This window comes from Nipponia nippon, unplaced genomic scaffold (assembly GCF_047370975.1).
Source record: "Nipponia nippon isolate SJK-2023a ecotype South Korea unplaced genomic scaffold, ASM4737097v1 scaffold_9, whole genome shotgun sequence".
Classification (NCBI taxonomy): Eukaryota; Metazoa; Chordata; class Aves; order Pelecaniformes; family Threskiornithidae; genus Nipponia; species Nipponia nippon.
Genome location: NW_028262413.1, coordinates 49,013,284 through 49,026,640, shown reverse-complemented (window position 1 = coordinate 49,026,640; position 13,357 = coordinate 49,013,284). Strand labels below are relative to the sequence as shown.

Sequence of the window (13,357 nt, the reverse complement as noted above, 5' to 3'; positions counted from 1 at the left end):
ACCTTTCTTTCTGCCTGGCTCTGGAAACCCTCCTCGTTTAGCGACGGTAACCCCTGTAAGCCCGCGTTACCGCTGTCTCGCGACCACGCGTCCAACGCGGTTACCGGCGGCGCGGGGGCCGAGCTGCGCTGCTGGGGTGTTCGCCCCAGAGAGAAAATATCATTAACGGGTCTGAGTTTCACATTTTCTCCCCCAGGTGCTGGGGAGCCTCCAGGGAGGGCCGAGCCCTGCCCCAGCTGTGCTGCTTTAGTTGTTAATCTAACAGCAACCCGAACAGCTGCGCGCTCGTCACAGCCGCGGTGAAGGGGAGGTGAGGAACCGGTCGCCGCTTGACGGGGCGGAGGCCCTCGGGCCGCGACGGCTGGTTTGCGCACTTCATGGCCCGTTTCGAGCCTTCGGGCCGTTTCAGCTGCCCTCGGGGTTACAAACGCTCGCTTCTCCTCTCCCGAGCCCGCCGGGCTGTAGCGCGTGTTTGCGGAGCGCGAGGACGTCGCTGCTCGCCGCCGCGGCGGCCCGGCTGTCGCGACTCTGATCGCGCCGGCGAGCGACTGCGGGGAGCGGCGCGGGGCCCCGCGGGCGGGAGCCGAAGATGGCAGCGCGCGGGAAGGCGCCGTGGGCGGGAGCTCGCCGGGGCCGGCCCCCGCCGGAGCGGGAAGCGGCCGCTCCGCCCCCGCGCCCGGCCCGCCGCCCGGCCCGCCATGGCGCTCTCGCAGGCCGGTACGCTGGAGCCCGGGGAGCCGTCGCCGCGCAGCCGGCAACGGATGCAGGTCCGGGGCGGCGGGGGGGGGGGGGGAGGGGGAGGAACGGGACCGCCGTGAGAGCGGCCGGCCCGGGGCGGCGGAGGGGAAGCGGGGCGGTGGGGAGCGGGCAGGGATGGCGGGCGGGAGCGGGCCGGGCCGGGCCGTCAGGAGAGGGGAGGCCGGGGCGGGCGGCTCCGTGAGGAGAGGGGGCTGGGGGAGCCGCGGCGGGCAGGCACCGCGGGCGCGGCCCGGGCCGCGGATCGCCGCCGAGCCGCCGGTTTCCCTCCCGCAGGAGTCCACGCCGACGGGGACCGCCCAGCCGCAGCTCAGCCCGGAGCAGGGCGAGCGGCGGGCCGTCGCGGCGCGGCAGCTGCGGGTGCTGCTCACGCCGCTCGCCGTCGGGGGCCGGCGGCTGCCCCAGAAGCGGCTGCTGGGCGCCTACGGCGGCGCGGAGGGCAGGGCGCCGGCCGGCAAGAGGCTGTGCCCGGAGCCGCCGCCGAGCCCCGCCGCGGGCAGCCCGGCCGCCAACGGCGCGGACGGCGTCTGGGACGCGGAGAGCGACGGGAGCGACGGCGGGGACGCGGCTCCGGTGAGTGCCCGCGGGGCCCGGCCGCCCTCCCGCCGCGGCCGCGGCCGGGGCTCGTTTGCCCCTCGCCTGCAGCGGGGGAAGGGGGCGGGTTGCGGCTCTGGAGGCGCGCGCCTGCTGTGTTTATCCAAGTACGCTTTGGCAGTGTTTTTCCTCTTTATGCGATCCTTTTTGTCTTTTTAACCTCTCCGACTGGCCGCGCACCGCTTCATTTTACCCTTTCAGAATGTCCAAGGGATGAAAAATCCGCTCTTGCTGTCGGTCGGAGCACCTAAAACCCGGCAGCAAAAGCAGCGGCCTGTTCTTGCGCTGGCAGTAACCGCCGTCCAGGCGTTCGTACGGATGGATGCAGCCATAAGATAGGATGCTTTTGTCAATGTTCGTTTATGTTTAAATCATCGTTTCGCCTTGTCAAGTCCACCTTCTCTATGAAGGATAAACATGATCTAAGACTGTATTCCGTTGATGTGCAATGTCGGCTGTATTGCTGCAGTTCTAAGTTGTTTGTTGAGTCGCTTCAGTATTGTTTTCGTTCCAGCAAGATTTTGATGAGCTGCCCTTTTTGTAGAATTAATGCTGGGAGTAAAGTTTTGTAATGCAGGCCAGTACCTATATGGGCAGGTTTGGGTATTGATATGGGATCGCCTCGGTTTGTATATTTTCTTTGTTTGTTTACAAATCTGTCGAACCACTTTTATGTAATTCAGACAATCAGTTTAGAGACTTGCGTCCCAGAAGCCTGGGACATCTCTTGCAGGCCGTGTAACTGTACGATGAGTAATTGGCTTTTCTTTTTGTAGGATGGATACCCACAGTTATCAGCTTATGAAAGGAAGAGACTAAAGAACATTTCAGAAAATGCTAAATTCTTTGCTGCTTTAAAGCTGCATGAGGTTTGTATAGATTCTAAGTAGCATCAAAACGCGCTCTCCAAGTGTAATAGTTGTGCTGTCATCCCTCTCGTTGTGAAACCCTTCCCTGGCAGCGGCAGGTGCCCGAGGAAGGCCACAAAAACCTCAGAGGCATCAGGACTGCCCTGACTGCATTAAAAAATGGGGTTTTGTGCTGCTAGTTAGCTTTTTCCAAAGAGGGGGAAGTCCTGGGTTAAACTTACAAAAAGCGAAGAAAGCCAAGCTCCGCTCCTGCGGTATTCCGTACCGGCGGCACCCCGCCGCGCTGGCGCCTGCGGGACCCAGCAGGGCCGGGTGAGGCGACCCTGGGGTAAAATGCTCGTGCGGAGGCGCTTGCGTTGTGGGCAGCGTGAGTGCCGCACGTGCAGCGTCCTGCTCGCTTGCCTCAGGTGCGCTCCCACCCCTCCCGTCCCCTGCGTTCCCCGGGGAGGGCGTTCTGCTCCTGCGTTTTCGGCGCAGCGCGTGCGGGTTAGCTGGTTACCTAGCTGGGGGTCCTGCGAGGCGCCGGGTCTCGGGCTGTCGGGGCGGTTCAGCTCACCACCCTGTGCTTGAGAGGCTCTTGGGAAGAGCCGGCGGGGCGGGTGCTGCTGGAGTCCCTCCCCGTCTCGTATCTAATCTGGGGGGGCACAAGGGCGTTACAGTTCTCATGTTGGAGAAGTTGTCTAGAAGGTTAAGGCAGTGGAATTTCAAATGCTATCGCATAAGTCGGTCCGAATCTCTACCCTTCTTTCTGCACTCCTTCATTCTCTTACATCGTTATTTTTTTTTAATTCATAATATATCCCTTTTCTGGCAGCAGTGAGTGAATTACCTCCTCGAATGGCTGCACGCTTGCTTGCTCATTATACCAGGCTGCAAGACGTGGTTGGGCCTGCCTCGTAGGCAGCAAGGCTCCTTACCACCAAGACTGAAATTTGAGTAAAAATAATTCCTTTTCTTCCAGTTATCCTCGGAGAGGTCAGGAAAGACTAGGCAGTCTGACTGTAATCGCAGCACTGACCGCAGAGTAGCCAAGACCAGCAAAAGGGGCTATAGCCGTCTCGGTTACCATTAGTGCTGGCCGGTGCGGGCTGCCAGCCCCAAGAAGCAGATAAATCTTTTCATGCCCGGCTTGACGCCGCTTTGGCTGGAGTGGCAGCGGAGCAGTGGTCTTAGCGGCGAGCTGGACGTGTCTAAACTTTTCTGGAGTCCAAATGAACCAAAGGCCTGTCTTCAAAATGTGGCGGAGAGAACACTGTGAATGGAGGTTACAGGTTCTCCTATAAATGTCCGCATCTGGTGCGTGGCATGTAGGGTATTTTCTGTGTTCCGTAAAGAGAAGGGCTACAGAACACCCAGGCTGTGCTGTGCTCCTGCGCGCCCTTCGCAGAAATCGGGGAATTCTTGCTGGCACATGGAAGCAAAGCGGACACAACACGGGTCGATGCTTAAAAATCCCCTTTTATCCTTGTAATAAATAATTGCAATATAGTTTATTGTCACCTTTAGATAGCTGTATTTCATACAGGTTAATCCTTCATGCCTGTTATATATATTTTTAATCTTTTTTTTTTTTCTCATTAAGTCAGCTGCAAGACTTCATCAAATTGCAACTAAAAGACAATCCCACGTCACCAAAAGGTAAGATAACTGTATATGAGATTTGTATCATTGCACCTTCGTTGTGTGTTGGATGCTTCAGCACTTCATCTGCACGTACCTGATACTGCGAAGGGGAGAGCTAGCGAGGAGTCTCCCTGTAAAGCTAAATCTGAATAACTGATTATCTTAAGCTGTATGAACTCAGGAACAGGTCGCTCCTCTAGGTAGTGCCTCTCCTCTGCCGTCCTTTGGATAGAAAATGACAGTATGAACATCTTTTTTGTCAAATGACAGAATTTGTTCTTTTTGTGATATTTGTCTTAAGGTATTTCAAGTGCAGTTCTTTTTTCCGATCATATTTTGGCATGATGGCTAAAGAAAGAAATGTTAAATGATGGAAACAAGTGGTGGGGAAAAGATGTGGGGAAGGAAGGGGAAGAACTAGATGCAAGGGATAGGGTAACCAGTTAGTGTAGAAGACAAGACATTTGGTGGTGCCAAAACAGTGCCAGGCAAAGCAGAAAAATGAGCTTAAGCCCAAATAAAGAGTAAGATATATGATGAAGGAAAGGGGAAAGAGATGACTAGCTCAATGAGTGGAAAGATGAATTACAAATAAAGAGGGCTGGGAAGAGGAGCGACAAGGGCAGGATGTATTACAAGCGAAGCAAAAACGCAAATGCATTGTGAAGTGCTTTTTTTTGTTGTTCTTTGCTATTGCTGAAGGGAAAAGTAATCGCAGCCCTCCTAAAGCGAACCAGAAGTAGTTAGGCTGTGAGTCTGGGCCGAGGTGTTAGAGCTACACATCTGAGCCTCCTCTGTAGTCTTGTACTTAAATGCAGAGAACTTATTAACATAACCGTGTCTGTAATTTTGAACTGTTTTCAATTCTTCTAGAGCTAAGCCTAAAAAGGCAGAAGATGAACCAGTGCGTCGAAGATCGATGCGCTTGCAAAGAGTAGAACCGTCAGGAATTCCAGTGCCGGAGATGCCTGCCCAGCCAGAATATGTAAGCGTTACGGGGAAGGGTTAGAGGACACGTGTGTGCGTATAGATAGAAGTTTTATAAAAACGGTGCTGGTGAAGTTGACGGATAATACTTGTCATTGCTGAGCTTATTGTAAAAACCTTTAGGCGTTTGGGACGGTGCGTTGTACAGTGGCGATGATAAAAGGTAAATTCTTTCACCCTGAAGCATCATGACTAGCAGGCTTCCCGTGTCCTCTCTGACAGTCGGTCAGTATTCTGTCACTCGAGTTGATGGAATGGTGCAGTTTTGGATCATCAGAAGGGTCCTGAGGTAAAATGTTACGCATTTTTCAACAGCCCATAGATTTGAGCAGCTTTAAATTCAAAGTTTTATTACTCCATTTTAATGTTATTTCACTGTAACTTTTGATCTGGTTTATTTTTCTTTGAAATATTTACTACCTTTTTGAAGTAGCTATATCGAAACAAGTAAAAATTCTGTCGCTCCGAGAGATGGGAATTTAAATCTTCCATGGTGCTGTAGAATAAAGCTGAATCTTTGTAATACAGTTCTTGAAGATCAACCTTGCTTGGAATATCAGGAGAGGAACAAACATAGGGTAGCTATTTGTCTTTGCTGTTGTGTTCAGTAAATTTCTGTTTATCTTTGTAATAAGGTTTGATACAAACTTTGTTGTTGTTATGTTTATTTCTTGTCACAGGTGTGTTCCCAAAATATCTGGTGTGTGGGAAGTAACAATTCACCCCATTTGTAATTTTAGTTGTTTCGAGTTACAAAAATTGCTACTGTCATTCCAGCCTCAAGTTCCAGCCGGACCTTTGCCGATGGTTCCGGAAGACCAGACGGAGAACAGTAAATTGACAGAGGACTTACTGGCTACATGGATGAGGATAAGTGAGGTATTGTTAGTTACAAGTCGTTATTTTTGGATAGCGTAATTTATCTTGGGTTCTAATCCTGATAAATATTTCCCTTCTATCTGTAGATGAAAGCTAATGATACTGAAAAGCACACGTGTGACATGAAAAGGTAATCCAAAGACAGCAGCTAAAAACTGGGTATTGTCGTCTTCTCCTTCTTTCTTCTCTTGAATAGCTGACATTTAATGATGTTATCTAGGTACCAAGACAGCCTGAACAGCATGGTCCTCAGTGAAGATAACATTAAAAAGGTGGTGAAATATCGAGTATGCTCTATGGCTATCCATCCTTCTGAAAGCATCATCTTCGTGGCAGCTGGAGACAAGTTCGGGCAGATCGGTCTCTGGAATGTGGTGAGTTGTCAGCGTGCTCTTCGCCTGGCAGAGCTGTTTGTTGCAGGATGGACGCAGATGGGGCACAGCCTGGAGCGTCATTTTGTCAGGCTCGGGATGGTATTTGAGGCTTTCCCCGTTCTTGCAGATGACGCCGGGGTGTCTGTTAAATGGAGGCTCGCCAGGATTGCTCGAAAGGTCGGTCTGGTCTTTGGCGAGCCCAGGTTTAGTGGCAGAGAAGGTTGTGCTGGTAATTTTTGGGGGCAGCGCGGAAGAAAATGGATCACTAGCTGAAATAATGTTATCAGTGAGGGTTAAAATTGCAATTCACGGTTGAGAGATTCAGAATCTAATTACAGTACCTTTGTAGCAATACCACAACCAGGTTTGGGAGAGTGAGGGGAAACGGATGCTCACATATTTGGGTTTTGAGTTTGTACAAATTGTGGGTAGCTGCAGTAAGTCGCTGGTTTTCCAAACAGCAGAGATAAAATTGCTATGCCAATATGTCTGCCGGCACATACTTACATACCTTGTCTCTGAAAAATAGCTTAGCTTTTGGTGCTTTGAAAACTTCTGAGGGCTTTGCAGATAGTCTCGGTGTTGTTTCTGAATTGCCTTAATTACTTCTGCAGCAAGAATCCTTACTCGCACCCTTGACTTACACCTTTGTCACCTCCCCATGCACCCTCCGCTCTGATCCCACCTCATCCAGACCCGCCGCTTGAAGTTCACGCGCACGCGGATCTTCTCATTTTTCGCAGTGCCACTAAACTCTCGAGTTTCTCTCGAGTCGTTTCTGCTCTGGCAGCTTCAGCAAACCGATCAACTAAATTCAGCTCTGAGACTCGTATTCAATTATAAAGAAGTTTAAAATGCTCCATGCAATTTAGGAAGCTCTGCCTGTGCAGCTGCGGTCGCTGCCTGTTGAAGAGTGTGATCTGGTGACGGGGAGGCTGTGGTCTCCGGGTGCCGCAGGCTCTCTTTGTGGCCTTGCAAAGACATTTCAGTGGAAGCCTAGAGCTGTTAAAGCTACTCTTTTCCCTTTTGCTCTCCCATTTTTTTTTTTACTTTCCTGAAGTGAGTTGGACTTGACCAAGTTTGGGAGCAGAGTAATCCTTGTGGAATTAACTGGTACTTGTTCCAAAATGATCTATTCATTTTCTTTTAAAATAACAGAGCTTGAACGATGCCAAAATTAGAAGAGAAGATATAGGGGATTGTGCTTTCCATTCAGTTTGGGGCGCTATCCCTATACACTATTTTGGGGCACTAGCTTGAGTTCTAAGTAACCTAATATGTACGTATTTTGATGTAAATGGCATACGCATATGTTTGGTCCTCAGCAAGGTGTTCAGCTGTGGTAACGGAGAAACAATTCTGTTGGTAAAAAAGAGCCCGGTATCGATGTCCAGATACAGTACTGATGCTGCAGTGACAGAAGTGCGCTTAAATTGCAGCAGGAAATTGCAGCTTTTCCTAATTAGGAAACACAATTCTGACAGGGAGAGTAAATTCGTAGTGCTCTTTTGAGCTAAATTGCTTGTATAGTGGTGAAAATGGTGGCGGGAGGGAGGCCGTAGCCCAGCAGCGCTGTGCCGAGCGGTCCGTGTGAGGGCAGTGCTCTCTTCCCTGCGGAGGTGCAACTCCCGTCGTTGCAGTAGGACGTCAGCCTGGGCACGCTGCGCCCCGCAGCAGCCGTGCTGCCTGTGCCGATGCCTCCACGCATCGGGCACCCTCCTGCCTCCTCCGTGCGGTTATCCAGAGCAGACTGAGAACACGTGAAAAACGGGGACTTTGCTTTGAAAGTTGCAGTAACCCATAGAAATAACTACAGCGATTAGCGTCTGTGTCCACTGAATCTCAATTGTCTTTCAGAACTGTAAGTCTGAAGAAGGAGCACATGCCTTTACTCCACACAACTATCCGGTCAGCTGCATGCATTTTTCTCCGTTTAATCCTGCTCACTTGCTGTCTCTAAGCAATGACACTCTGCGATGTGGGGATGTTACCAGAGCTGTCTTTGATGAGGTGAGTGCTCCCTCAGTTGTGCTGCGGAAATCTCTTGGTATGCGCTGCTGTGAAGTTTTAGTCTTGTACCCAAGTTGTTATTTTTTTGGTTGTTTTGTTAGCAAGAAAGTTCGAGATTCCATTTCCACAAGGACACATGAAGTAATCTTTAATTAACATCATAAAACTATGGAGATGCTTCCTAGTCAATAAAATACAGTAACAGCTTGGGTACTTGCAATTTCCTTCCTGCAGAGACAGTTGCAATTATTGAATTTAATTTCATATCTCCGTACTTAAGCAATATGTGCCTCTTTTCAAAAGCATTGCCTTTTAACGATGACAAACAAGAGCGATTTAAAGAACTAAACCTTTCAAAAAATCCCCACCCAAATAAACATTGTAAACCAACATAGAGCATGAGCTGACTTTGCTTTTCTCAGGCTTCAAGTGAGCGAAACGGTGTGACTGTCTGCGCGGTGAGCCAGACAGCTTAACTGAGCAGCTTTCACGATGCTTGGTTTTGACAGATACCTCTGCATTGATCAGCTCTCCAGCGTGGGGAAATACAACAAGCTACAACAGTTTAAGGCTTTTTTTCCCCAGCCCTTACAGGCACCGTCGTTTTGGTGGGGTTGCAGGCGGGCCAGCTGCTCGTTGGTTGGTCAGGAGGGTCTGGGGGGGCTCTTTCTTGGGGCAAATGCTTGCAAGAATGTGTCTTTAGAGGTCGGGGGAAGAGAAATGCCGTTCTCCTGCTCCATTTACCTTATGCCAGCTTACACAGCCTTGTGACGCCTCTAGGAGCGTGACTGCCATTGGAAAGAATACAGCTGCTAACGGGGGGGGTCTGCACGCCTAGAGAGAGCTGCAAGGTGGAGGTTTTCCTGCAGCGTTATTATACCTGTGGCTAATTGCTGCTTCGAGAGGAAACTTCCATGGGATAAGATGGCTTGACGTCCTGACTCATCTCCCGAATTATAGGAAGCCAAATTCACATTTCTGCACCCAACTAAAGGTTTCTATAGCACTGGAGAAAGGAACGGTATCGTTAATCCTCGCTCAGTATGCCCTCGAGGGTAACGGCCGTTTGATTACTGGAACACAGAGGTGAGAGTTCCGACGGAGAAGTCGGAGAATGTTGCTGCCGGTTTGTTTTGGATGGTTAATTATCTCCTCTGTGGAAGGCACGCCAGTTTTACGGAAAGGTTACCTACATGGATAGCTAAGGCTGGAGCTATCAAATCAGGTAGTCCTCATTAGTGTTTTTAGTGTAGTAAAAAGGGAAAGCATGAAATCTGCAGCCCACGGAGTGTTTGGGGTATTACCAACAACTCGGTATATTTTGTTGAACGGTTTTGGTTACATTTGACCTTTTCTGTGCTCAGGTATGCAGAAGTGAAGAAAACTTATCTTCCTTTGACTTCCTGGAAGATAATGCCTCCACCGCCATAGTAGGACGCTGGGACGGCAACGTTGCCGTTGTGGACAGACGGACACCAGGGACGTCGTCAGAGCTTTCTGCAGACATCGGCTTCACGAGAACGAGGACAGTCCACGTTCACCCAGTGAATAAACAGTACTTCATTGCTGCTGGCTCAGTGTACGCAGCTCAAAACAAACGGCAGTTATTCTGTGTTCTCAGTGTTCCGTCTGCAGTGGTGCCTGAAGCCGGCTATAAACGGCACGTTTGGAGGGCAGGAGCGGCTGCCGATGAGGCAGACAATTTGTCAGCCTCAGTGCATAGTCAAAGCTTTCTTGACCTTTTTAGAAAACAAGTTTTTAGTTTTTAGCAGGATTTAAAATGCGATACAGCATGATTTTCCTTCACCTTTTGGTAACAGGTACAAAGTGGGCTTAGGAGTCACTGTGGTTTTTGACAGATCGCAGTGTGGAGGGATTTTACCGAGCTGTTGGCTCGGGCTGGGTTTGGTGCCCTCGGAATCCTTTGGAGCCGCTGGCCGCTTGAGTGAACGTGCACTGCTGAAGTAAAATTCTGAACGCAGCTCACGTAAAACCCGCAGTGTCTCTTGAGCGTTTTTTGGTAAGTGGAGAATGCTTATTTAACTGTCACCTTGTAAAGCGTTGTGTGTGGTGTGTGTTGCAGGGATGTTTGTATTTATGACGTTCGATACCTGAAGCCTAAGGGGAACCAGCCTGTGAGCAATCTTAAAGGCCACACGAGAAGTGTTGCTTCTGCCTATTTCTCACCTGGAACTGGCAACAGAGTCGTGACGGTGTGTGCTGATGATAAGCTGAGGTAAGACCACACAGGGAGGAATAGTCTTTATGGAAAATGGTATTTTTATTATTATTTTGTATTATTATTTCCTATCTGCATTGTCCATCATTGAGAGCTTTCTGTCATTATCACTTTTTAAAATTAGATTTACTTGCACCGGCATTTGTAGTGTTGCATGATTTTTTGGGGTTTCCTGAAGAATATTTAATAGTGAACAGTGAAATACACAGGTGCTGTTAGTCTTTAAGAACAACCAACCAACCAACCAACCCAAAAGCTGGCTCCTGAATACAAATACAAAATGCTTAGAAACTGAATTTATTTTTAACTGCTGGTACTTAAAAGTGTGATAATATCAGCTCTTTTGTAACTAGGCTACCATTTGATAATTTAAACTGCTCTGAGTTGTGTTGTAGCAGAGGTCTAGTTTTTCTTTCTACTTTGTAGTTTTGTGACCATAATGTAGGTAGTCTGTTTGTGGAAATACCTGAATGCATCTGCATATTTGCCCTGTACATGTTCAGAAGTCCTAAATTGTACCACAGAATAGCAGGTACAAAACGGGGGGCCCAGTTAAAGCCAGGTTGAGATCAGGCCTCGACTCTGCAGATTGCCCGTGTTTTTAAAAGACGGGGTAACTACGTATATTCTGGCAAGAACCTGAACAGTTGTAGCATTATACGTTTTGTCTGGAAATCCGATTTTCTTTCTTCCCTTTCCACATACACAGGAAGGCGTTCTTTTGTGGGGGTTCTGCGTTGCTGTAATGCTTTCTTTCCTGTAACGTATTTACTAGAGATAATTGAAGATTTGTCCTCTGTAGTAGGCTTGGTTATGAAAATTGTAAATCCTTGGCGCTAACAAAATGGATATGAGCAAACCAGAATATTTGTGCTCGACAGAATGGAGAAAAGGGATATAGGATCGTTTATTCACTGCCTCCTCCAAAGAAAAAAGAAAGCAGCTTTTTAACTCAGCAGCGCGTTGAACCCTAGGGGCTTTGGGATCCTAAAGGTTTATGGGGGGTGAAGGAGAGCCCAGCACGGGCGATCTGCTGGTGGTTTCTCTGTCAGTCGAGCTCACGCCTGCCCGAGGAAGTCCTGGCGCTGGAAGCTGTCAGTGGCAGGGTTTCACTCGCGGGTTTCCATTCTCTTGCGCTTCCCCGGGCAGCCTTCTGCGCAGCGGCGGGTGGGCAGGGTACGGGGCTGGGGAGCCTTTCCTTTCTCCTAGCCAGCCGCTCGGCGCTCTTCCTACAACAGCTTTCAGAAAGGATGGCCTTCAGTTCCAGCTAAAAGCAAATCCAATTAAAAAAGCAAATGTAATAACTGCAACTGGAATGTTGGTGCTTACATCTGAGCTGCGTGTCTGCCCTGTTCGTTACTGTATTCCAGACTCTTGCGCGGTCTGGCCTGCGCTGATCGGTGCAAGGCGCTTTCTGAGGAAAGGGCTGCCTTTTTTAACGCGTGCATGCTTTATTAACGCGCCATTTTGTGTTACAGGGTCTATGACACCACCTCTTTGTCATCGACAGTCGCAGTTCTCAGTACCATCAGGTAAGCTGAACGCAGCGGGGCTGAGGACGGCACGCTGCGGCCGTCCCGCTCACGTGCACTTGTGGCATAAGTGTTGTGCGGGCACTCGAGTGTATAAGCTTATAAAGTGTATAACGGAGTATATACGCTTAGGTGTATAAGCGAGTGTACGCACTCGTGGCAGAAGCGATGGGTGTGCAGAGCGCGTGGGGCGTTGCGTTTCCAGCCAGCCTCGGGCTGGCGGGCAGCCGCGGAAGCGAGAGCAGCCCTAGGACCCTCCCAGCCTGAGCGTTCGCCCTGGTCCTCACGGGTGCCCACGGTGGCTTTCGTTCATGAAGCACCACTGGCCCTACCTGCTCTGAGTCACAAAGGCTGCAGGGAAGCTTTGATGTCCGCCCGCGTAGCGGGGACGGACCCTTTTGTGACTTTTGAAACGTGTTTTGTTTCAGAATGCCTTTTCTTTGTGCATTTTTTAAATATCAAAGGTCACTTCTTAATGGTAAAGTGCACGGGTTTGGGTAGAGTCTCAAGACTTGTAAAACACCTTTGTGCTCCAGAAGGGCGAATCATCGTCAGGGTTGGTTTGCTGAGGAGCTGGAACTAGATCAGTGACTGGCTTGAAAATTCTTAGTTTGCAGTTTGTCGAAAGCCTTGATGCATTTTTGTCCTATTTTTTACTGAAATACGCAACCATGAAGCATAACTGCTTTGACTAATAATGACTTGTGTCAGAGTGCCCTCTGCTTTATCTTCTTGCTCCGTTAGGTTTCTTTGTCCCACCCCACCATCGCTGAGGGTTTAGAAGGCGAGGCAGATGGGTTTAAGCAAATAGGACATCAGTGACGATACTTAAAAATACTGGATTCAGTAAGAGGAATGTTTCTCTCTTTCTTTTCCTCCCTGTTTGTTTCTCTGAAGACATAACAATAACACGGGGCGCTGGTTAACCAGGTTCAGAGCAATATGGGACCCTAAACAGGAAGACTGCTTCGTGGTGGGCAGTATGGCACGGCCAAGACAAATAGAAGTCTTCCAAGATACTGGAAAGTTGTTGCACTCTTTTTATAACATTGACTGCCTTGGCTCCGTGTGCTCCATTAACGTGATTCATCCCAGTAAGAACATCTTAGTGGGTGGCAACTCCAGTGGCCGCCTTCATGTGTTCAAAGAGTAAAAAAAGTGGCTTAGATATATATTTTTTTTTTTTCCTTTTTGCATTAAATTTGTTTAATCCGTATTAAGCTGTTCCTAAGCTAACTGTATTTTCTCAGGACAAAGGTGTATTTTAAAAGCTTTAAAATAAATCTTCTAAACTACCTTTGGCATTCTCTTCTTTAATTACAAAAATATATTAATCCTGCTACGACAGCCAGTTTGTACCAAAATAGATATTTTCCCCCAATACTGAAGTCATTTTTCAAAAAAAGAAAAAACGTTGGGTCCGTGGGATACTTGCTACGTGTTTGAGGCACTTAATGATTTTCATCAGAGAATGGGGAGCGCTTATTCTCTCCC

The 13,357-nt window shown here is 49.1% G+C and overlaps 1 protein-coding gene across 1 annotated transcript; it reads left to right on the top strand.

Moving 5' to 3' along the window:
• Positions 1 to 677: 677 nt before the first annotated feature.
• On the top strand, positions 678 to 13,159 carry WDR76 (WD repeat domain 76). Its single transcript, XM_087744039.1, has 13 exons — positions 678 to 767; positions 1,033 to 1,329; positions 2,127 to 2,219; positions 3,802 to 3,857; positions 4,716 to 4,827; positions 5,607 to 5,708; positions 5,795 to 5,838; positions 5,929 to 6,082; positions 7,940 to 8,092; positions 9,457 to 9,671; positions 10,176 to 10,328; positions 11,810 to 11,863; positions 12,761 to 13,159. Exons 1-13 carry the CDS (start codon positions 699 to 701, stop codon positions 13,014 to 13,016), a joined length of 1,758 nt encoding a protein of 585 aa, XP_087600165.1. The 5' UTR covers positions 678 to 698; the 3' UTR covers positions 13,017 to 13,159.
• Positions 13,160 to 13,357: the final 198 nt, after the last annotated feature.